The following is a 25966-nucleotide window of genomic DNA, read 5'->3' on the forward strand; positions in this document are numbered from 1 at the left end:
CTCCGAAATTTCATTTGAGATGAGCCAAGGTGTGTAGCCAATCTCAGAGTTTATTATGCAGTCAGTCAAAAACAAACATATAATTGCTTCATTTTACCTATATTCAACCTGGTTTGTACAATTATTTATTGTTACACTGGGTACTTTCTTTTATAGATGAAGCATTATGTTGCGAATTTGTTTTAGTTCAATAAGCAGCGATGTCTCGTCTTCGCGGGAGATTCAAATTTGTATTTCAACATCAATGAATTTCTGAGGTTTTACGTGACAAAACCACGGTATAATTATGAATCACGCCTTAGTGGGGAACTACACTTCAATTCTGACCCCTTCAGTTTCTTTAGCATGCAGCCATCGCGGCCGCTTCTTGTACTGCGCCCTCATCGAAATGCGGTCGCCACGGCTGGCCCGAGCTACTACATCCCCACGGCGGGTAATTTGTGTTACGAAAGATATATATCTAAAAACTATTGACTTAAAAGGGTATAAAAAGAAAACATGGAGATCGGTCGCAGATGTTGGAATATATGTGAAAATAGGCTTTAGTAGAGCGGTTAATTAACCCCACAAAGACGAACGGTTCATTTTTGATATGCCGAGTGTGATGCCTAAGAACCTTGATTTCAGCGCTGGAAACCCAACATACAGCTTTTATGAAATGCTTCGGGGCTGCGGTGGGGAGGGGGGGGGGGTACAGTTTTCAGCTGTGGGTTGTTCAGCGAATGAATCACTAATTAATTAACATACGGGCAACGGGATAATTAAAAATTGACCATGCTTACTGTTGTTCTGTGTATACTGTGCATATTTGTTCATCCTCCCTGTAATTTGTGTTTGACAATGATGTATAACGTTGTATTGTCGGTGTCGAAATTTATTTTTATTTTTTCCTCTCCTGTAATGACCCTAGGGCTACACTATTCCCAAATAAAGTAATTACCCCACGTAGTTATTTTTCTTTTGCTCATTATGTTTTCACTGTTTTCTCCGTACCAATATACTCTTCATGGACAGAAATAAATGCGAACGAGTTGTTTCGGTTTTGTTCAGTGTGAAGTGGTGTTCGGACATTGCAGTGTCAAACTCTTTACAACTGGAGGTGATGCGTGCGATTTTGTTTGCTTACATTCTGTGGAACTCGTAATCTGGTAAACGGTTATGCTTATCCGCCGCAACAGTCGCAAACTTACGGCCATGCAATTTTTTTCAGTTTGTGCACATCATCGTTGAGGCGCTGTAGGAAACGCGAACTTCAAGGCGGATGCACCCCGTGTGAGACGCGCGGCGATGCCTCAAGGACGAAGGCGGCACACGATGTTTGATCAGGGGGAAAAAATGGGGATGACGGGTGTATACGGGCAAAAAAAAAAGTACGCCTCTTATCAAACTAAGTTTAGGGGTTCTGTACCCACGCTGGAGGATTGACCAAGAACCGGCGTCACTCTGGGGGCACCGCGAATTGCGGAACAAAAAGAAAAAAGAAAAGTAAGTCGAATTTTACGTGAAATTGAAGTCGCCATTCTATTCCCAAATCGGTGGTCCTAGTGGATCTCTGTGAGCCGACATCAAATGTTCAGGTTTTATTCGAGTTTTCACGTTCAATAATCGTATAGTGGGACATGCCCATTACGTAGGATTAGGCAAGAACGGGCATACCCACAGTAACACATACTGAGTCGCCAAATCCGAGAAAATAAACTAAATCCCCAAATCCGGTAAACATAATTCACGATTCCATTAACATATCCGTGTGCTTTTTGAAATGCCTCTGAGGCGATATTACACGTTCAGGTTTTACGTGAGAAGTTGGTATAATAAATAATGTAATGATCGTATGCATGCTTGGTCAGCATGCAAGCATACTTCGCGGGATTTTTTTATCTAAACTTCGTACCCAGAAATGTATCCGCCGAGACAGCGACCGACCCAACAGCAGCCAGGCCTGGCCAGGCAGCCGCGCGAAAACCGGCGCAGTAGGCGAAGAAAGCTTTAACATCGTAAGGCTGTTCGCAGACACTCTTTAGTAGAACGTCACGAATTTGCTATCTTTGAACAGGTTACTGCGCACGTGACCGAGCACTCCTGGCTTCCCGATAGCGGACGACGCGAATCCCTATCGGCAAGCCGGAGGTGCTCGGTATGGGCTCCATGCTTGCACGTGACCCCCGAGACTGCGCCGGGGAAATCTCGGAGGCCACGCCCAACTGCGCCTGCTTGCGCGGCGCCGTAGAAGTGAATGCGCTATTTCGCACCACGTGGCACAGCCGTACAGCGTGTCAGGGCTCGCGCATCCAGGCACGCGCACAAGTAAGAGGTCAGCGGAGAAGTGCGGTAGTAGTGAGCTGCCGCTTGCGCTCAGGTGCATCGCTAGGCGCGGCGGTGAGAAAGACCAGTGTTGCTCGACGACGGCTTCTTGAAAATACGCGTAAAGAAGATAAGTCATATATTAAAAAGAACCATTCCATCTAACTTTGGCATTGGGATACAAAAGATATCGCAACATTCTAAAATTCTCCACTGATGAAAGCCAAGAGAAGTTATTATGATAAGGACTTTCTAAAGCTGCCAGAATAACTCTAAAAAGCAATGGGACTTGCTCAACGCATACTTAAACCGAAGAATGTGTCAGACTCCAATCTCTAAAATTAATTACAACGATACTACACACGAAGACGAACTTCAAATTGCTAATGCTTTTAGTGAATTCTTTTTCGAAATTTACAATCAGCATCACGCGGGTGCTGGCTGTAGCACAGATCGCGTTAACCTCTCGTTTTTTTTCTTTTCCCCGTAATACCAGAAGAAGTTTTCACCGCGATTATGAAGCTTAAGCATACCTCGCATGGATTAGATGGCATTCAAGCACCCCACTTCAAAATTGGTAGGTCATTTAATCTCTCAAACCTTGGCCAATATAATCACCAGCATCTTTAAAGCTGAAAATTTTTCCTACACCTTTAAGAACACAAAAGTCAAATCCATTTTTAAGATAGGTAATAGGTCTATTATTTCTAATTACCGACCTATTTCCATCTTATCCTCTGTTAGCAAAATAACTGAGAAGCTATTCGTTAGTCGCTTGAATAATTATTTGAAAAAGTTTAATCTCTTGAATAACTCCCAATTTGGTTTTCGTTCAGGTAGCTCGACTGACTTGGCGGTAATCTCATTCACAGGCTAAATTAAGAATTCTATTGACAAAGGACTTATCGTTGGTTCTGTATTTTTATATTTCTCGACAGCTTTTGAGACAATTAATCACGACATGCTATTGAAAAAAAATTACACGTCTATGGAATAACAGGTCCAGCGTAAATCGTTTTGAGAAACTACTTGAGTAACAAAAAACTAACAGTTTACTTATCGGGCAAGTTTTCAAACACCAGAACAATTAACCAGGCGGTGCCACAGGGCTCCATTTTGGGAGCATTATTATTCATTCTCTACATAAATGACCTTCCGAAACACGTTTCATCTTCACAATGCATGTTACATGCTGATGGCACAACTATCTCAGACTCAGATATATCTTTAACTTCGTTAACTCATAAATCAAACAGTGCGTTAGCTAAAATTGTTACTTGGTGTCGTAGTAATCACTTGACTTCAAATCCAAAACTAGATTCATGGTTTTTCGCTCCCCTCAGAGAACACTACCGTTTTCACGTCTAGCTTCTCTTGACTAGCACTTAACGCATCTACCTCGATCAGCAAATAAAATTTCACAAAGATATTGCGGAAGTTAAGAAAAGAACTTGTTTCGGTGTACGAGCCCTCATAAAATCCAGATCTTGTCTGTCTACTCCTGCTCTCCTTTCACTTTATTACGCATTCATTTAAAATCATATTAATTACGGGATTGCTGCTTATGGCCACACGTATGAGTGGCACCTAACATCTGTTCAGCACATACAAAACCAAGCTCCACGCATTATTTCTAACTTTAGTCAAGATAATAATAAAATCATACGCATGGAGAGTAAATTGCTGACAGCTACTGATTTATTCGAACACAACTTAATTACTATGCTTTTCAGATTGATTAATAAAGATGTGATGTGATAACTTTATTTGTAATCCGGCGATTGGGCGGCCCGGGCCTGGGGCCGCCTAGATGGCCACTGGGAGCTGCTGCTCCCGTGCGGCTTCCTTGGCTCGCTGGACGGCCCAAAGTTGGTCTTGGAGTTCTGAGCTGAACAGCACGGCCGACCAGCGCGCCCGTAGATTTTCTGGGGAGACTGCCATTTTATTTTGGTATATTTGACATCCCCACAGCATGTGTTGTAGGGTGGCTCTAACAGACTTGCATAGCTTGCACATATCGCTCTCGTGTATATCGGTTGATTAATAAAGATCACGCACACAATTTTTATTTCCTTGGATTCCGTGAAGAATATTAACCCTACTCATTTTGCTAAGAAAAATAGCTTCTTTCTGCCTAAAGCTCTTACTAATCACAGTAAAATGACAACATCATTCTGCGGTATTAAAATGTGGAATTCACTTCACTACCCCATCTAGACATCATCGTCTCTTATTGTATTTAAAAAAAAACACTCAGGACCCATCTTTTAAATGAGTAATTCTGTTATGATTTATTTATTACGTTTACTCTGGTTTCTTGTTCGTTTCTTTCTTTCCTTTCTTCTTTCTAAATTCTTTGTAATAATTTTACGTGATAACGATGCACTGTTAGTGTTGATGTTAACTTTACATGCATATTTGCAGTGTTAGTATGAATTTGTATTTCTCTATCAAATATTTATGCCATCACAAAGTACATTTATGTGTATAAAACCTTCTATATTTGTTTATTTTTTTTTACCCGTTTCTTTGGCAGGCGTGAATAATTCTATATTTCTTTGTTTATTTTGTCATATGTATCCAAAAATCATGTACAGAGGGTCCCGGTATGGCCTTCTGACCTTGGGCCCTCTTCTGCATATCCTTCTTTTTGTAATCATGCTTTGTGAAAAATAATTGATTGATTGATTGATTGATTGATTGATTGATTGATTGATTGATTGATTGATTGATTGATTGATTGATTGATTGATTGATTGATTGACGTATTCTACGCGGGAAAGCGCGGCCACTCGACTCTTTTAGCGGCCGAGCGAGTGCGGGTCTGACCACCGCCCGGCGTGACTTCCGCTTCATCCCAAAGCTCGTCATAGTTCAGCTGAGTTTCGTCCGGTTGAAACGCATGCGCGCGCAGGCAACCCTGATCATGAGAAGGAAATTCAGAGAAGAATGAAAATGGGTTGGATCTTATACGGCAGACATCGTGAGCTCCTAATTGGAAGCTTACCGTTATCATTGAAAAGAAAGGTATACAATCAGTGCATTTTACCGCTGCTGACACATGAGGCAAGACTTGGAGACTGACAAAGAAGAACGAAGAATGCTAGGCACAACTTTAAGAGACCGAAAAAGAGTGGTTTTGATCAGAGAGCAAACGGGTATAGACGATATTATAATTGACATTAAGAGAAAAAAATGCCGCTGGGCAGGTGATGTAATAGCAGGATTAGATAACCGTTGGACCATTAGGGTGACGGAATCGGTGCCAAGAGGAGGGAAGCGCACTAGAGGACGGCAGAAGACTAGGTGGTGCGACGAAATTAGGAAATTGGCGGCTGCTAGTTGAAATCGGTTGGCGCAGGACAGGGGTAATTGGAGATCGCAGGGAGAGGCCGTCGTCCTGCAGTGGACATAACATAAGCTGCTACTGCTGCTGCTGCTGATGATGATAAATAAATAAACCAAATCAAATTTTATTGCACTTGGACTTTACATGGACCATCACGATGATGGAAACACCAACGCCGACGGCGCAAGCGTCGATGTAATTGCTATCGCAGAATATAAAGAGTTCTTCCACACGTACAGACCGCTGAATGAGTTGTCCACACAGCGTAGAACATAGAGTGCATGTAGATGTTTAATCAAAAAAGAGCATTTATATTCTGTTGCAGCGTAAGAGTCAGGTGTGTCAGCAAATTACAAAAGGGAAATGTTAAAGCAACATAGCAGGGCATGCGTTGAGGCTTTTTAGTTGTTCCTTTTAGCGGTGATTGCTTGGAATACGGAACTCGAGCGCCAGGCCACCTCTTCGACCCAGAAGTCCCTGACGACGGACGGCAGCAGCTTGGTGAGCACCGCGGCCGCTATGCTGCCAGCATCCGAGGCACCGTGCAGCAACACGTACGTTCCCTCCAGCCAGGTGAGCCACACGTCCACCGGAACCAGCCCGCTTTCCGTCACCTCGAATAGGACGTTGAGTGTAACATAGCTAGAGGTTGTCGACACCTTGCCAGAGTGACCACTGCAGTACCTGCGTTGGCGTCGAAGATTTCCCAGTTTTATTAAATGTTATTACAAGTTTCATTAAAATATTTATTTCAACAGCTTTTAACTCCTTTCACACTTGCCAAATAGAGACAGCCGTACAATATACGGCTAACAAACTTTCAAGAAAACAAATATGCAGGAGAAGGGAAAAGGGACTGTACACTGTTACTATAAAGATTATTATGTACGATAAGTAAATTTTTTTATCAACTTCATACGCTTAGTGGAACAAAAGCGAAATAAAATTCTAGGACAACTTACTGCCACAGACATTGGAATACACATCGTCTGTAATTGTCCCTGCGTTTAGTTTCCCGGCTCTTTACGTGGACATGTTTCTGACATAGTGCAGGGAGTATTAGCGCCAGTCGTAGACATGATAGAGTACGTGGAACGCCCACGAAACCGTGCGCCTCGTGAAATACTGGATCATACGAACAGGCTATTGGCCAATGAACCCTCGTAAACTGTATAGTATATTCGCTTAAGGAACCAATTATTTAGGAGTCCAAACCCTCAATTTTTGTGTCAATACTAAGTCTACAAACTGTTAAATACATAATACATATGAAACTTGAATTTAGCAGATTTATTTTTCTTTAGACGTTGTGGTGGCTTAATTTGTGATAAGCTTTATATCTTCAATAGAGCGAAATAAAGGGAACGAGAAAGACTACTTACCTTGGCAGGCGCCAAACGCAACGGCATGTGTCAGTAACACCTAGGCTCTGCATATGCACAACCTTTTTATGGCTCCTACGGTGTTCTACCAAATGAGCTAAGGCAATATCCCTGGCTCATGCGGTAGAGCACCGTGCTCATCATACGAAGGTTATGAGTTTGGTCGCCAATGTCGAAAATTCATGTCTTCATCTACTTTCATCTCCCTTAGCTTTATTATGACTGTAAAGGTTATTTGAAATTTTACCTTCGTCGAATTATCTCTTTATTTACCTTAATGCTCTTCGTTTCCATTCCTTAATGTATTCCGTGGCTTAATAAGTTGTACGCTTCATAGAATTATTAAAAAATAGCAATCGTTGGCTTCTCCTGATCGTAATCGAAGCCAATTGTTTTTCATAAACAAGACGGTAAATTGCGTCCGCCGGTTCAACGCTTTTCGCTCATTGAAAGCCAGTAATGTCTTAAACAACCTGTCAATCAGAGTATCATACAGAATTTGATAAGTATAAATCTCAGGCCTCCCTTTCGCATATTGCTATGTTTCACTTTTCCTAGACATGGCATTGCACGCCGGTAGTCTACGCTATAGACCACGGGTAATACATCCGACAAGGAAGCGAAATTAAGCATACTCGGGCATAAAAATACGACAATCTTGGGTTTTACGTCCAGAAAAAAAAAACATAGTGTGGATAAATTTTCACCGTCGGAGTTCTAGAACCGCGCACCGGAAATGCGGTTGCACCTGCTTAGGCTTTAAAACGAATGGCAGCGGACAATATAGAAAAAAACTTCCTTTCATGAACGGAGACATTGTGCCCAGCACTTCTTGAGCGAATATGTTTTGGCCCTCCCACCAATACGGGAAATGGCACCTTGTCAGGTAGAACCCTCGATGCCCGATTAACTCTGCTAGCTCACTGAATCAATAGTTTCTATTCAAGGGCTGCAGCCATGGCACGCAAGTCGCCCAAGGTCCGAGTGCTTCAATAACGACCTTGCCTGCACGAAGACAAACATTGATGGAAGATTTGCTGGCCCTACCGCTGCAATAGCGCTTCGTTGATCCTTATCGCCTGGTTGGTAGAACTCGCTATGAAGTCTCGCGCCTGTTCACAAGCGACGTCATTGAAGATTGATCCGGACAGAAGGCAATGTATCGTTCGAAAAAAAATTATGGGCTGGTTAGAAGTTGTTTTGGGGACTAAATACGTACAATGAAGCAATCTCAGCGAACGCAAAATCAACGTGAATAGACGCTCTCCAGCGATCCCCAACAAAGCACCAGGCATCAACTCGGCGGACATAGAAACTGTGGAAGCGACGGGCCAAGGTAGATACTAGCACGAGAGGCATCTCTCTTTTCCCATCGTCTAAGGTGCTGGCCATATGCTGGACAAAAGCCAACCGGATAAATGTTGCACACTGCCTCGCTGTTTGCAAAAGAACTGTCACTGTGGGCAGCAAGGCCACGTCTTGACGACGCACGTACCTCCACGGCGCCACGAAACGCAGCGCTCCCTGCGTGCTCACGGGGACTTCGAGCATCGGCTTGCCCTTGCGGCAAAACGGCCGCGGGGCGCCACGCATCGCCAGTGTGGACAGTCCCAGCAGGGTAGTGTTGCCAATGTGCAGCCCCGGCAGCAGCTCGCCGCCTTCCGATTTCGGGATTTCGTAGGACATCGGCAGCCGCTGCAGGAACGCGTCCACCTCTTTCTCCAGGTCCACGCCGGGGAATGTGCACTCGCCTGGAAGGCAACGCGAGAACATTCCTCAGCTGGTTTTCACACGTGAGCGCGCGAGAAACCCTGCGTGCTGTGTCGTGATCTTCTGTGCATTCTGTAAAGTCTGGACCTCAACGGAGCCTTCAATAACGTTTCACAATCCGCCATCCTCCGAGAGCTTAATCTCATAGGGGTTGGCGGAAAGACATATGACTACATATGTACCTTCTTATCCAACCGTACCGCGACGATACACATAGGCACAGAGCAATTCCTTTCATACGCTTTAGGTAGCTACGGCATGCCCCAAGGCTCAGTGCTGTCCCCTTTTCTTTTTAATCTGTCTATGATGCCGATGGCGCAAGCATTGCGGTCTATTCCCGATCTCAACTTTTCACTCTACGCCGATGACATCACTCTTTGGACGACTGGTGGCTCCGATGGAGAGATTCAAGATACTCTACAGGCCGCAGCAGACGCCGTCGTGGCTCATGCCGGGGCTATGAATCTGACATGATCCCCTCAATACTCCGAGCTACTTCTGCCATCCCACCGCGGGGCCAGAAAACACATGTCTAGTATACAGTTCATCCTAAACCACATCCCCGTTACTAGAGGGGACAGTCTGAATGTTTACACATTCAAAGCAACCGGCTCAACACATATAACCTACATACACTCCACACCACAGTCGATCACACCCTGCGCCTTCTAGGGCGAGTCTCCAATAAACATGGCGGACTAAAGGAGGCCGAACTTCTCCGCTTGATACAGGCCTCCGTTATCAGTAAGATTACATTCGCAACACCATATCTACATTTCCTTAAATCAGAATCAGATACGATCGACACTCTTTTACGCAAAATATATAAATTCGCTCTGGGGGTCCCCATACGTACCTCCACTGAAAGGCTAATGCTTACTGGAACTTTCAACATACTTACTGAACTCACAGAAGCCCACCTCACATACCAATATAGCAGACTTTCTAACACCGCAACAGGTCGACACATTCTACAAACCCATTCTATCACTCCGGCACCCACCTTTATTCTTTATTTATTCAGTGAGTGCCCCGCTTTGCTAGAAAGGCGTTACAGCAGGGGGTTACAGACTTACTTCTTCATCTATACAGCACACTTGCGTCTCTTTTAGCCGGTTCCAATCTCTGATGGTCATCACAAAGAAGCAATTGTAAAACATAGTTGTCCTTGCACGGTACTCTTTCACTTTGTGTCGGTGATCATTTCTACTGGATATGTAATTGGGTTGATAAAAGTAGTTATTATAAGCAATTCCAGTGTTACCATGAAAAATACAAAAGAAAAACTTCAACCGCAGTTTTTTTCTGCGTAAAGAAAGTGATTCCCAACCCAATTCCGTTTTCATAGCGGTACAGCTGTCTGTCCGCTTGCACCGCCCTAAGAAAAACCGCGCAGCTCTATTCTGAAATTTTTCAAGGTGATCTATAGACCTGGCCGGCATCGGGTCCCATACAGGGCATGCGTACTCTAAAATCGGCCTAATACAGGTGAGGTAGGCTGTGTCCTTTAAATTCTGGGGTGCCCATCTTAGGTTCCGTGAATCATCAAGACTAAATACACCATTCCACATCACATACACGAGAACGTCTGCATCCCCCCTATTCCTAAAAACATGCACCCTGTGCATCACAAACAGCGCAGGAGGCAGCGAGCAAAGGCTCTCCAAAAACAATTCTCCACCTCTAAAGACGGGCTCTATGTTGATGCCGCTGAATATGGGAACAGAAATCATTACGAAATATCAGTCATTAACTCTCACGCCCAGGTCGCTGCGGCCGCCTCCATTCCTGGCTCTTCCTCGGGGAAGGCGGAGGAAGCGGCCATAGACCTGGCCCTCCCAATACCAAATTCATCAGTTATCGTTAGCGACTCCAAAGCAGCCATACATAACTTCGGAGCGGGTGGGGTCTCTAAGCCAGCCCTTTCTCTCCTCTTGGCCCATTCTTTCCCTCAAACTATCGCATTAATCTGGACTCCCGCGCATGCGGGCCTTGCCGGAAACGAGGCGGTTAATGCCAGTGCCCGAGGATTTACAGTCCGGGCTCAGCCATCAGATGTGTCGGACCTCGCCATGGAGGAGGCGCCGTTTACAGCGCGGGATCGACTTATTACCGCGACATCTGCACACACTACCGATTAGACCGCTTAACCTTTCCGCCACTCATGGGCAAATACCCGCGTAGGTGTGAAGTTCTGTGGCGACAGCTGCAGACTCGCACCTTTCCGTCCCCTTACCTCCTCCACCACATTCATCCCGCCATTATACCTTTCTCCCTCTTGTAAATTCTGTGCGTCTCCCAAAGCAGACTTAAACCACATCATGTGGCAGTGCCCTAAGCACCCCTTCCCCCTTTCCTGAAGCAATTATTATCTAGTGAGGAGCAGTGGGAGGCTGCCTTGCGCAGCTCCAGGCCCGATCTTCAGGAGGCCATCGTGGAGTGGATTGAGAGGATAAAGGAGGCGTACTTCAAGTAGTTCCTCCCCCCACCCTCTATTCCATTGCCCCCTTCCCTTTAAAGAGGGCTAAATAAAATTGTTCATCATCATAATCATCTGTACATTACACGCTCCGGCTTCGTGTGCCTCAAAAAATATTATTACCCTTGCTTGGACTAAGGGCAGTGTTACAAATATGAATGCACTAACTGAACACAATCGCACTGTGATATGCTCGTATGCTGCGGCCTTTCTTTGCTTTTTCTGCAGCGGCAGCGACAACGAATCAGGCTTCAATGTTTATCGGCAGTCTCTTTTAATCGAGCGCACTGCTACCGATGAGGCGACTTAGCAACGATGCAGGCGTGAGTTGTCGCCTCCCTGGCATTTTTACAGCAAAAAGCTCTTTGCCTGACGGACCTGTATGTATATGCGTGCTCTCGTAGGGGGAGAGGGGGTGTGTACCTGGGCTGGCTAACGTCCGTGAAGTGAACCAAAAAGATAACGAACGGTAGTACGGTGCACCCGAAATTTCACCGCGCGCCGCACCTGCGCAGTGGGGGAGTGCACCCGCGCTGTCCCCCGTTGCTGCCGGCTGCGTCTGCTGTCGTCTGCCCTCATTACAACAGCGCTACAATTGTAGCGGGAAAACACGGGGATGTGCGCTCGATAGCTGCCGCGGTGGGTAAGAACGGCATTGTGCATCGCAATAACGGGCCACCGCAGCATTTTTGTAAGTACAACAAAACGGGAAAATTGGGAAGAACCCGCACTGGCGCGCGCGACCGAGCAACGAGCCGATTACGAGGAGAGGCGTCGATAGCAGAGACTCGACTATAACCAACGGCAACGCGCACGTGATAAAGCGCGAAATGCGGCCAGTGACTTTGCCTCCGAAGAACGTCAGCCAGAGCAGATGCGAGAGTCTAATCATCGACGTCAAGCGCAAGCAAGCGATGAAGATGGCGCATTGGAGGCCGCTCGGGAGCGTCAAGCTAGGTCGTTCGAGTCTGCGTCCGAGCGGCAGAAGGGTAGCTTCCGTCTCCTCCGAGTTTCGCTGGGGCGAAGTACGAATTAAAGAGAGAAACAATAATTGCAGGCTGCCGGTTCAAAGCCCCCCCCCCCCCCCCCCAAAAAAAAAAAAAACACGTTGCCGCGCGCAAGGTACCCGTTCTTATAGTTTATAACTAAATTTGAAAGCGAGAATTCTGGACTGCAACACACGTTGCGTTGTGGCTCTTCAATGACGTTTGATACCGACCACGGCGTCGCACGCATTCGCCCCACAAAGCCAGCTGTGGAATTTCCCCCGAACAGCAGCGCTCTAAAATTAAATTACTCTCCGCAAAGAGTTGCCGACAAGACGATTTTACTACGTCTTGCAATAGCGCGTCAGAATATTTTCAAACGTTGTTTATTTATTTATTTATTTAGTTATTTATTTATCTATACTGTGATCCTTTACAAGCTCTTAGCAGGGTGGGAGCATACAAGCACATTCATACAAACATACAGTTCAAGCAATCATGCGGACGCATGAATTGAACATGACAAATTGACAGAATGCTTGAAAAAAGGAGCAAATAAACTATGTACGGTTGTGTCATGAATGCAGGTGCGCCTGAAAACGAGATAAAGAATTTAGTGTAACGACTTCATCAGGAAGTTTATTCCAATTAACTATTGTTCTTGTTAAATAAGAGTATTTGAAGCAGTTATTATGCGGTGTTAACGGGGTTACTGCTAGGGAGTGTTTATGACGAGTAGCATAACCAGTTAACGGTATTAAGGTGTGCGAAGTATCAATATGGTAGTGGCCATTGATTAGCTGAAAAAAGTTTTAATCGGGAAGCACGATATTGTTCTGCAATTGAAGAGAAGCCAGTATACGTTTAAGGAGATCTGTTATAGAAGGTGGGCCATAAGAATTGTAGATAAATCGGGCAACTTTCTTTTGAATTCTTTCTGATATTTCAATATTTGTTTTTGTGTAGGGCTCCCAAATTATTATTGCATATTCTAAAGCACGACGAACTATTGCATTATATGCCAGGAGGCGGACAGCTGGTGTGGAGAATTTTAGCGACCGTCTGAGGGTGAACAATTTGCGAAGACAATTGGCCATTACAGTGTCAGTACGTTTCGACAAGGGAAGATTGTGACATATGTGTATACCGAGATATTTAAAGTGAGATACTTCGGAGATATAAGTGTTCTTGGCAAAATAGTGGAAGAGAAGGGGCTTTTTCCTTAGTGTTATTCTCATAAATACGGTTTTTCATAGTTAATAGCCATTTGCCGCTGATGGCACCATGCAACTATTTTGCCAACGTCACTAGTTAGCCTGATTTGAACTTGGGGTGAGTCAATTTCGCCATATATTATACAGTCATCCACGTAAAGTTTAATTTTGATAGATAGACTATTGCCAATGCCATTTATATAAAGCAAGAATAAAAGAGGACTCAGCAATGTTGGCTAAAGTTAGCTGGTACACCTCGTATGTCGGTGACGGCTTCTACCAAGGCGCACTGCGTTAGGCTTGCGCACACCGGCACATTTCAGAGCAGAACTAACTTCCGTTCTGCAGCGACTGTTATGCGATGTGGTCAGGGAAAAGAATGGATCCAGTGCTGGACATTCGTAACGCAAAAGTAAGATGGAGCTTAACCGCCAACCAACGACCAAATGTTAGAAAAGAATATTTAGACTGTTTTATAGCATAGCTTACGTGTGGCTGATTATCGAAATTCAAGCGTGCAGAATACTACGGTTCATCGCCACAACGTCGAAACGAGAAGGCGCCTATGCGCGCAGTATTATACAAACGCGGTAGACTTAATGCAGGAAACGTAAGCTAGGCGAGGATCTCACCGAATTTTGCGGCCTCCTGTGTAGAAACCAGCGTTGAAAGCAGCAACAGTGCTCCGACAGTCTTCATCGTGACGCATATGTCCATTCTATGCGGTGGAGAGAAAAGTCAGGATACGTCTGTAAAGAAAATCGCAGAAATGTAAGTATTCATCTAGACAGAGTGTGTTCAAATAAAGCTTATCCTAACAATGAACATTGATTGAAAGTTTTAATGTAGGGTGTAAGAAAAGCTAAACACATAAACTCAAGGTGCCTATAGAAGCAACAGATCAAGACAAAGTGCGCTACATCTGTAGTTCTCGTATTGTTTTTCCCTTCACTAGACGTATCACCAGATATCCTAATGCGATGTGCGACGTCACATGAAGGCTATGAACGTGGCCACTTTCTTGGCAGCAACCAACAGAGAGAAGCGTCAGCGGCATTCCAGTTTTCGAGAGCTATAAGCAAAAAGTTGCATATTTGTGCCTCTGCGTGTTGAAAGGATACGAAGGTGAGGTAGCGTCATTTAAATAGGCTCTCGAATGACACAAAAAGTCCGAAACAACAGAGGAAGAGGGAGAAAATGAAAGGCAGGGTAGTTAATCAGATGAGTTTCTGGTCAGCAACCCTGCAGAGGGGTGAAGGAAAAAGATTAAAATGCGGATATAACGAAAGAGATAAAACAGAAAGAGAGAAAAAAGATGGATTTAAGGTGCATTCACACAGGCCACTTTCTGAACTGGGGTGCTAACCGAACCACCTCGCTCCTGCCAGGCTGACAGCACGACAATGCCGGACTCATCACATCACTTTAGTTCCTTAAAACTTAGACACCAGAACTTGATCTAAACACTATTTGGCAACGCTGGAATGTCGATCCTCCTAAAGTGAAAAATGTGCTAATTGCTAGCATCTGGTGCAAGAAAATAGCCGTGTGAACATTTATATTCTTTCGCGAGTCAGTGCTGCATTCGTGTGCCCCTAGTCGCTTGTGCGCCCTCAATTTCAGAAGAGCATGAATCAACACCAACTCGTGCAACTTTCAGAAAAACGAAATCAAACTCTGGCCGACGGAAACTCTGGCGCATGACCAGGAGGGGCTCTGGTGATGTGTGCATGTCCTTTGAGACGAGGTGGTGACGCATGTCACCCCTATGCTTCTTCGTTTAACATTTCTTGTGTATAATATATTGCAATTATTTTTTGCGTTAAACTACCGTATTCCATATAGGTTTGCTTCAATGCATGTCTCGTCTTTATTTTCGAAATCAGTCTTCCAGTCCCTTGTTGCGAGTGTCCACCCCAGATTCATTTGCGCTCCTCCGACTATGTTGAAAAGTGAGTGCCTCAGGCAGGCTAAATACTTTCACGGTGATCACTGGGTACATACTGTGCCATTATACAAGGACATGCTCAATGTTTACTTCCACATCTTCATACGCCATGTCCGAATCTTTATTTCACAACGTTCTGCTATTAAGTCGGACTCTCAGACACCCTGATCTGCGGTCGAACAGTAGAACACATCCAATAATGTGATTTATTAAGTCGGTTGGTTGTGTGATATGATGTACCCCTGTGCCACATACACTATTTTTCGTCGCTCTCAATGAACAGTCTGTGCGCTTCCAGTGCTTCTATTGTCTTAGCTCTTTGCGTCCATGTCCAAAGCGGTGCTTCGTAGCGCAGTGTTTCGTCAGGTTAGTAGAGCAAGGTTTTTTTTAATTACTGCAGAATTTTTTCATTCTGTATTGCTTCTACACTGTTCGATACAGTTCTATAGCTAGTTTATTCTTCATTGCGCCCGTTTGTGTCTTCATCCCTGACTTTACGTTAAACCAGCTTTTCTTTCTACTACCTACCACGACTAACCACACACTTTGTGGTTGAATGAATGGCCTCTTTAGTGCGATTAGCATTATTTGAGAACATTCACCCAGTTTGTAGAGCGTATCTAACCTCATCACATACCCAGTCACTCAAGTTGTTCACTAGCTTGGCCACTAGGTGTGCGCAGGCGGCAGGTCCTACCGATAAGGCCACTGGAGATGTGTACACGAATCGACAACTTGCTGGTGGCTGCTGTCTGGCACACACCTTGGGTCACCGGATGTGCGTCACTGCGAATGTGCACCAGCAGACAACTTCCGCACTGCGTCTGCGAAGTTCTCATGTGCCCATTATTGGCCAATTTCCCGTAATAGCTGCGCCAAGGTGACACAATTGGTATGTAGATACTAAAACGATAGTGTCCCATATACAAGAAACACCTCTGCGTCGAGGTGTTTTGACGGAAAGCATCTGAAACGCTGTTGCAACCATGTTGCTGGGGATAGTGCAGAGTTTCAATTTGGATGCAGTGATTGCAATACACCAGGCGATTCTGTTAAGATGTTGAGCAATCTTTAAATATCGCTTGTGGCACATAGCACAGTGCTAGCCCTTGAGCTGTGACATTCGTAGTGGGCGGCATTACTTGCACAATAAATCGAAATGCCTAATTAAAATTTATAACCACAAATGACTAATTAGCTACATAACTAATTACCCTGCGATGAATATTACACTATACAAATTGTAGCTGCTCAGAGTACAAGGCATATTCAATTGAAAAAAAAAAACTTCTGTGGATCACACAATTTTAGCGATATGCGACATCAAACATGTGATAAAAAAGCACTTTCATTGTACTTTTTCCACGAAATGCGTTTCATGCATTGAAGCGCAGAAGTAACTGGACCGCCAATGACTTTCTTCACAGGAAATTTCGAGACCTAACATCTCGAAACTGGTCCTGAGAACTTGTTCCGAGGGGATGCACCTTTGCGAACTGTCCGGCTGCAATTTTTAAATTGCAATGCGTACCGTAACGTACGGGACAATTTGCGAAAAATACTCCTCCGCATGCGTGAACGCCACTGTCACGAGGGTCCTCTACCGGGTCATATGCAAAAAGCAGACGAACAACCGACGCTGGCCTAGTGCGCCTTGAGACGGCGTTTAGTGATCGTTGTGATCGTAATATTTTTGTGAAAACACCGGCTAGTTGTGCCGCGTATGAGTGCTCATATTGCTTCAGTGGCAAACGGAGGAGGAGTTTATTCCGGTTTCCGTTCGACGAGAGGAATCTGATGAGGATAGCAGCGTTGATGCGAGCCGTAAAGCGAGCCAACCCCGATGGCTCAGCGTGGCAACCGAGTGAGAACACCAGAATCTGCGGCGCTCGTCTTATCCCAGGAGAAATAAAGGGGTACGTTTACGCCAAATATTTCAACAACTAACTTCATCTCACCACAGGCCGCCCGTCGAACTTTGTGCACTTACCTTTTCAGCGAAGTTGAAGCTATGTTCACACTACGGTCGTAACGCGCGTAACAGCTCTCTCGGCGTATCGAACGTAACGGCTGTAAAAAAAAAACGTTACGGCAGTTAATCCGGCACCTTTGTTCACATTTACTGCTGCATAAATTACGGCTTTTACAACAGGCCAATCAAATATGGAGCTGCAGAATCGATGTCACCAGCGGTCTAATATGACTCCTGTCAACATGCGAGCGCTGGCCGAGATCGAAGAAATTCACGCTCAAAACAAACTTATAGTCATGTATTCAATCGCCCAAAGACGACAAAGGCGACGCAGAAGGGTTTGGGTGCGGCAAGTATTTCTCGATAGGGCCGTGGACGGCGATTTTCACAACCTTTTCGCCAAGCTCCGAGTTGGTGACGCTGCGATGTTTCATAACTTCATGTGCATGTCGCCCCCGCAGTTCCGCTTCCTTGAAAACCTAGTGAGACCACTCATCGAAGTTCGGAGCACGCACCTGCGGCCATCGATTTTCTCAGCGGATAAACGACATGAACTGAAAAGAGTCTCGCAAGGCGCACAGCACAAACTTTCACGAACACAGCCAACCTAATTGTGCGCACGAAATGGTGGAATGGCACTTCACGCGCCCGGAGCTGTCTGCAGACGGGAGGACGGAAGTGTCGTCACCGGTTGTTGAAAACCGAAAGTTATCGGTCATTGGCTGTGTCGCAATGGTCGTAATATCACAGTCGTAAATGTTGACGACCCTTTAACACTCTCACCCACGATTTTCGCGTGAATTGCGCACGTTGGTATCTTTACGTTCGCAGTCTGAACTAGACGCATACGCTTGTTGCGCTTCCGCTTACGCATGTTACGAAAAATCGGCGCCTTACGAACGTAGTCTGAACATAGCATAAGAATGCAAGATACATAGAGTGCCTGAGCGTGGGCTAAATCTGCTTGGATGCCAGCGGCATCGCATGTGATTCTATTTCGTGGGACAACTTTTCTACATTTTTTAATATTTAAGGAAGTTGATAGCAGTCATACATCTTCTGTTAAACACAACTTCAAGACGGATCCTGCAGGTGCAAAGTGCCATCAAATAACTGCTTCTAGTTCAGATGAGAATAGTGCTTGCTGACATTATTTATTTCAACAAATGTTTATAAACCTTTTCTGCGGTGTTCTTGTATCTGAATGTACACAACTATATACTGTCGAAATAACGTTTCAGCAGGGAACACAGATCTCTCAAACAGGAAAGTAGTATTGCTGGTCAAATGGTGGATTAGCATTTTTATTTCTTTTTTCTGCTTAACGATTGGCATAGGCTCTGTGCTCTCTCCTACATAAGACACAAGCAGCGCAATTGTTTCCTTTTCTGTATTTTTAGTGACTCAATACACTAGATTGTGTTCAGCTGAGTAGTTCCATCTACCCTGCAGTGATCTGTTCAATGAAATATGCGGCCAATAGTAATACTTAAGCCATTAAATAAAAGGATTGCTCAAGCAGCACGCGAAATGCTGTAGGGCTAGAAACATGGAATGGGGAGGAACAGTTTATTAACTGATTCAATTTCTAAAGCGCCTCTCACCCCTGTTGGCCATTCCAAACAAACAAGCGCGTCACATATATATCACGCGGTGGCAATCATGTCTGCAAAGTATCAAGCGACTGCGAGGAGCACAAAACGCTTGAAATTCGAAAAACATTTGAAAGCTCCCTCTCGAGGGAGGGGCCGCGTTGGAGTCACGATTACGTGCACGAATTCCGCACACTGCCTGTAACGTCACAGATTATGACATGTGACCTAGGTAAATCATTCAATGCAGTATGCCCAGTGGCGCCACTGGGAGTGCAGCAAAAAGAGGAAAAGAAAGGAAGCGCGAGTCGGGACGTAAGCGTGACGCGGTCCCTTGGCTCCGGTTTGGGAGAAGGAGGGGAAAAAAAGGCGCTTGCGGTCGCTAGTGGAGGCAGTACGAGAAAGCATCTACGTTGGCAGTGAAGCACGCCTCCTGGAAGCGTGGCGATGTGTCATTTCAATTGGAGACTCTAAAGGAGGCTCTTTCAAGGAGGCTCTAAACAAAGTCAAAATCAAAGTATATTATTTAGGCGTCAGAAACGGTTGCCTATGGGGCAGACATAAAGGCATATAATGCCTGACAGAGTGTCAGCCCCCTCCCCCCACACCCGAAACATCTGACCCAACATCGCCGTAATAATTGCTACATTGCTTATCGACAAAACTTTCAACATAAATCAGTGGAAAGCACTGGCAACAATGCATCAAAACGAAATCCTTTGAAGCAAGACTATTCTGTATCGCGAGAAATACGCAACTATGATCGAATGACATTTGTGTCATGAAGTACATGAAAACCGACCAAAACAATGAAGCAGGAACAATAAAAAACAAAACTCACAGCTGAAATCGACATTTCGTGCTCACATATCACCCCAAGAGAAAAAACGAAAAACATTTCAAAATTGTGAGCCATGAAGGTATCTGCTTATGCTCTCTTTAAATGCTTGCGCTGAGACACTGTCTGTAACAACGGTCATAACTGTTTTGTGTCTATTCAAGAAGTCAGGAATTTGGTATGATAATTTTTGTAAACCACAGTTAGTGCGAATCTTCTCTTTGTTATAAATGGTATGCGGGAGGTTGTACGGGTGTTCTTTATGGACGTATTTTTCTAAGAATGATGAATTCCGCTTTATTTGACTGTATATAACTAACGCTAATTTTTTACATCGAATGTTTGTGAGAGTCAAGATTCGATGCTTTTGAAATAATGAGGCAGACCGTGCTGAACCAATTCCGAAAAATGCTTACAGTAAGGCACTGCCACGAGGTGCGCTGCAGCATTATGGGTACAAAAATGAATGCCAATGGCGTCTGGTCGGGGGCCCTTTACGAGAGGTTTTTTTTTTATGAAAATGCGCAAGCAATTGCCCTTACCAGACTATTTGTGCTACCTTTAGCTCATAAAAGGTTCGTTTGATCCGCCTGTGCCCCATTGAACCAGTTCACGGCAAGGCATGAGGAGTTCAGAAATTGTGCAGCTCAGTTTCAGGCATGCTGGCACGACGCGACACTTGAAACGAATGCCAAGGTGCAGACACGGTGCAGGCGTTTCGTTTTGTCCGCCTAAAATGCACTGTCCGTCTTAGATTTAGAGATCCCGAACCGGAATTATGGTGAGCTTCTGAGGTGTGAACACACTCCGCGTTGCCCAGACACAGTAGGCATACGTAAGCAGGGTTTCACTAGCTGCGCTGCTGCTTCACACCTGCACGTCCGCAGCAGGTTGGCACCGTCTGTAGGCAGTAATGTAGCAAAGTCATGAGCCAGACCCGCGCCTTTCGAAATTAAAGGCGTACCTCAAAGGTTGCCATTGCTGCACGGCTGAAAAAGCAGGCTGCAAGACCTTTTTAACTGGTTCAAGTGGTGCAGGCGAGTATGGGCAGTCGAACAGGCAGAACGCCGCTGATTTTTTCGGTTCCCGCTATACGAAGCTGAGGCTCACCAACAAGGAGCCATCGTTTTACTGTAACTGAAGTACATTGTGCTTGCAGAGGACACTCTCACATTTGCAAACGCTGAAGAAGCATCACCATTGGAGGTTCCGCTGGATGGTAAATGTTGCCATGCATTTTGTTGTGCGCTTATAGAAACTTAATGATATATGCAGACATACATGTACAGTGTCGCTGCTTTTTTGGTCCCTGCTATATGAAGCTGAGGCTGATTAACAAGGAGCAAGCAGTTTACTCTGACTCAAGTTTAGTGTTGTGCTTGCAGAGGAGATTACACCGTTTTGAGACATTGAGTAAGCGCCACAGTTGCAAGCCCCGTCAATTGATAAATATTGTCATGCATTTTGCTGTGAACTTGTGACAACTTTCTCCCAAGCAAAAATAACTATACGAGCGACCTGACATTCTCAAGGTGGTTTTTTAGATGCGCTATGCAATGAATATCTGCAATGGATAGTTTAAAATTAAACTACCAGTCCTAAAAGTATGCTATATGTAGAAATGACAGCAATATTGCCGATACTTTTCTTTGAAGCTGTATAAAACTTGTGGAATATGTGCTGGTTAGCATTAGCGAATAAGTAGAATTTGCAGTTTTTGGGGTCTTTAGGAGATGTTTGCTCAGAAACATTTTCCTGGGATAATCACATAGCTAATTCTGCACAGAAGCTATTTTCCAACAATCTGTTGTATGCGCCGTCATTACCCTTCTTTTCTGTCTACAAATGACTCACTCTCAACGCAATGTTTCTTCTTCCTATTAAATTACGAAGCGGGTATTTGTATACACAGTTAAACCATGATTACCGTGATTACCGTTAAAGCCGTGATTGCTTACATAAGCCATTTGCATTGGTTGTCAATTACCCGCCGTGGTTGCTCAGTGGCTATGGTGTTGGGCTGCTAAGCACGAGGTCGCGGGATCGAATCCCGGCCACGGCGGCCGCATTTCGATGGGGGCGAAGTGCGAAAACACCCGTGTGCTTAGATTTAGGTGCACGGTAAAGAGCGCCAGGTGGCCGAATCTTCCGGAGTCCTCCACTACGGCGTGCCTCATAATCAGAAAGTGGTTTTGGCACGTAAAAACCCATAATTTAGTTAATATCTGAAACAAAGCTGTGCCAAACAGTTATATATAATGAAGAAAAGAAATGCTGGCTACAAGATGAGCAAGCGTCCCAAGCGTACACTGTGTGATCGTAGGCTTGTGTTATTGGAGCCGTCTAATAATACAGCTTGAGGCGATCTACGGGTGTTAGCACGGACGCTTTCTGACTTCGTACAATGATGAACGGCTTGCGTCACGGCCAATTTCTAAGCTGCGCGCGATTCGTACGCAAGGGGCATTTTTTGAGCACGAGCGGTATTAGCGCAGCCAAATCGCGAGAGAATGAAAAAAATTAATGTTCCGAAGCATGCTACACTCCTGCAACACGCGGAGGCGAAAGCCTGCTGCGCACCTGGTAATGCATTAGGTTACGTGATCGGAGGGATCAGATTTCCTGCAAGATGCAACAAGCCGCCCTGCGAAGTACACGTGTGACAAGTCGTCTGCAAGCTCTCCTCGATGCGTTGCCGTCTCGCATCGTCGCGTTGCTGCTTTCGCAGTTCGGCACCTTCAGCTCGTTTTCGACGGTTAGCTGCGGCTTCGCGCACTCGTGTGGCTGGGCCAGACGCGCGAACGATGCTTCTCTTCACGTGGCTCGCGGTCGAACGCCGGGCTCCCGCCGCCTTGCACGTCGCAGCACGTTCCTTGCTTGGCGAGCATCCTCGGCCGTAGCCGAGGGGGGTGTGCAAAGCTTTATTGATGGTTCTGATGTTTGCTGTTTCGAGCTTGTTCTTTATTGAAACTATGCTGTTCTGTGCCTTGTAGGGGTGATTGCAATGAATTTAGGCACTGTTCGTTTCACTTTGCTGAGCCCTTCTAGCCACTACCTTAAGTGGCTATGAGCTATTGCATTATTTTGCTTGTTTACGGGGGTATGACCCATTGCTGATGATGATATCTTGTACCACACAAATAGATGCCGCGTTTTTTTTAGGTTTTATTCATTGGCACGACCATTTAAGGCTTTCGCCTTTAAAACCTTGGTTGTAAGATTTCCACAAATGGGAGAGTTGTGGCTAGTGGAAACGGTGAAAACAGATCGAGCAATGTCTAAACACTCAGAAAAGATGCTTAGAAGTGTTGATTGGCAGCCAAGTTTTTTTCGGACATTCACGTGCTGCATGCTCCTAGATTAAAATATGCATGCATATTTCTCTGAACAAATCCGTCAAAAAAGGATATGAAGATTTCGTGCGACACCTTTTTGCCATTTAGTACACGTGACGAACGGCACAAACACCTCGCGCGCTGAGGTCAGCCGTGAATATTTATATTCGATTGAGCAGTTTGTCATTATCGTAGCCTGTCCGGGGCTTTTGTATGGTTTCTACTGGTGCTTTCCATTTATTTCCTTGCGGTATATAAGTCCAATAATTTCCTGAACAAAATTTGGTTGTGCCTGCGCTTTATTTGTTTTCATGTAGTTGGAAAAGCTTGTTTAAAAATTGACGGCACACACATTAGTGCGCAGCTTTGTCCCATGGCCAATACCCTTGGCCTTAAGAAGAAGTTCGAGCTCGAACTCAACCCCTATGTCGCCTATCCAGATACATGTATAACGCAGAAATATTTTTCTCGCATCACCTCTGCAGCGATTTAAATTAGGTTTGTTGCATTCGAGGGGTAGGTTATATTATAATGACTGTTGCAACCGAAACTTTCATTTAGGTCTGAATTTTAAAGAAGCTTGCCGAAAATCGCTAAGTTTTAAAATATAGAAGCACAAAGTTTACAAATCCGTAACTGTATATAAAATACAGATATCGCAGTTCTGTCAATTACATCCTTTGGAACATCCTGAGCCCACAAATTTGATGTATTAATTCGTATGTGCCGCAAGATACTTACACGGTTTACAAGGGTTGTGCAAAAGTCGCACTCACATATTAGTGGTATGATTGAGAACCATGTTTGTCACGTCATTTCTGTCCGCTTCAGATGTGCAATTGAGTGATGTCATTTTTTTATTGTTGAGTTAATAGTTGTAATCTTCATCGTTTAGTTTTTTCTTACTTTTGCGATTTTAAACAAGCTTTGCCGAAAAATCGACAGCCTAAATAAAAAATTCGGTGCTTTTAACTTTTTATTTGAGATATATCAACCTTTGGTTTAGACGTTATCAAGTTCAGTGCAATGGTTGCTGCGAAAAACAATTTCTCCTGCCCCATATAACTATATGGCAACTCCTGAGCGGAAGCTTCCTCTTAAGGCTTTAATACCCGCAGTAGAAGCGCGTGTATTAGTTCCGACCGGCTGGGGCGCACCGCAATATCCGACGCGATAGTTTGACACTGATAAGCTTTAAAGTTTATTCCGTGCAGTGTTCGTGCCGTCTGTCGCAGGGATAATCATGTTCACTTGCCACAAAAAGCTGCCACGCATGAACACTGGTATTTCTTCCTGTCAACAACTCGACTCTTACACCTTAAGTAAGATCTTAAGGTACGCGTTAGCCATGGGACAAACGAGTTACCCTTAAGGGTACAATAATTTTTACTGTGTGCTTGCCACATACTTTTTTTTTAATCTCCCGAAATAGCAATAGAAATCACGTAGCACGCGTAGCATAGTAATACATGACTCACGGATTATTTCAGATATATTTGAATGTGTTATCGTAATCATTAAAAGTTGTGACGGGCTCTCAGCCTTACGTACGCAGTTAGGCTGCACTCCGCGTCAGAATTGAGTTGTGAAACAGCTAGATAGGCTAGCTACTAAGCGAAGGCAGCTGTAAAGGCAAGAATGCATTCAGGCAGCGTACCTGAAGTGGATGTGGACGCGTCGTCGTTGCTCAGCTGAAGAAGGCGGCATCGTAGCGGCGGTACATTTAAGGCATACGCGATCACCGTCACATCCGGCCGCAGGCCGTACTCTTCTGTCCTTGAGAGTGTCATGGAACTCACGTTCTTTCTACGGTTAATCTCGTTCCAAATTAAAACACAGGAAGGGGCGTAACGGGAAGTTTGCGAAGCGGGGGCCGTATCTTGCCCAGGCGCTTTATGCCAAGGCCTGGCCAAGATGTGGCCTGCTTGCCGCATGCTGCCATACGACTTCGACAACTCGTCAAATTAAGCCGCATAACGCACCATCTCATGCCCGTACCCACACTGTTTCTCCGCTCGGTATTCATCTCAAGACACTGGGCGGCAGTGCCACCTTTGACCTGAACTTTGTTGCAATGAAACACCCCAGGTGCTCCTGGGCAAAGGCTTAGTGACCAAATGCTCCTGGCCCAAACTCAAGTACGCTGAAGCGAGGGCGTGTTTCGACAGCAACTGCCCATTGTATGCGAATTGCCGGTAAGCTAAGCGCCATTGAAGCGCAGTGTCCTAGTCAGTCGAGGGGTGGCGCACTGCACTTCTCATCGGAGCCTCGCCCCTCCCCCACACCCATAGCCAAGCAGTATAAAAGTCTATGTGTAGATAGAACCGAAGGAAACACTTACTTGTACAACCACTGAGATAATCTGAGGGTGAAAGGGAAGTGTGACGTAGCAATAATGAAACATCAATTAGTGCCCAAAATGCATATGAGGGGGTGCGAAGAAATTGTAAAGGGATTGAAGGTGCTAGTGCTAATGTTACCAGATATTATTTTGTGCTTAAAGTTAGAGGCAATGCCGGGGTTCGAAGTTAAGCAAGTGTCAGAGGCCCGATCGGCAAGCGGGGGCACACGGTGAACTACAAGCGAGGCAGTGCAGGGCGACGTGTGTTAGAGGTTCTTTTAAGACGGAGAAGCGCCGAGCAAAATACGCTTTGAAGGAGGATACGAGAACGTGAATAACAAAAACGGACGACTAAAGTACACACATACCTGTACCGCGAAAGCATGGGCACGGAACGGAGAAAGAGGACATGGAAGTTGGCAATGAAGTACAGGTTAATTGAAAGCGCGAATAGGC

General features: G+C 45.1%; 1 protein-coding gene across 4 annotated transcripts; it reads right to left on the minus strand.

Moving 5' to 3' along the window:
* Nucleotides 1-5926: 5926 nt before the first annotated feature.
* On the minus strand, nucleotides 5927-24945 carry LOC135912257 (uncharacterized). 4 transcript variants are annotated; one of them, XM_065444669.1, is made up of 6 exons: nucleotides 24827-24868; nucleotides 17423-17502; nucleotides 16070-16218; nucleotides 14117-14233; nucleotides 8531-8786; nucleotides 5927-6337 (listed from the first exon to the last, which is right to left on the minus strand). In XM_065444669.1, exons 4-6 carry the CDS (start codon nucleotides 14199-14201, stop codon nucleotides 6055-6057), a joined length of 624 nt encoding a protein of 207 aa, XP_065300741.1. In that variant the 5' UTR covers nucleotides 14202-14233; nucleotides 16070-16218; nucleotides 17423-17502; nucleotides 24827-24868; the 3' UTR covers nucleotides 5927-6054. The 4 variants fall into 4 exon arrangements, with proteins under 4 accessions (XP_065300741.1, XP_065300749.1, XP_065300755.1 ...); XM_065444677.1 differs by lacking the exon at nucleotides 16070-16218 and having other exon boundaries at nucleotides 24827-24881; XM_065444683.1 differs by lacking the exon at nucleotides 17423-17502 and having other exon boundaries at nucleotides 24827-24852.
* Between the last annotated feature and the right edge of the window lie 1021 nt (nucleotides 24946-25966).

Source organism: Dermacentor albipictus, chromosome 1 (assembly GCF_038994185.2).
Source record: "Dermacentor albipictus isolate Rhodes 1998 colony chromosome 1, USDA_Dalb.pri_finalv2, whole genome shotgun sequence".
NCBI lineage: Eukaryota > Metazoa > Arthropoda > Arachnida > Ixodida > Ixodidae > Dermacentor > Dermacentor albipictus.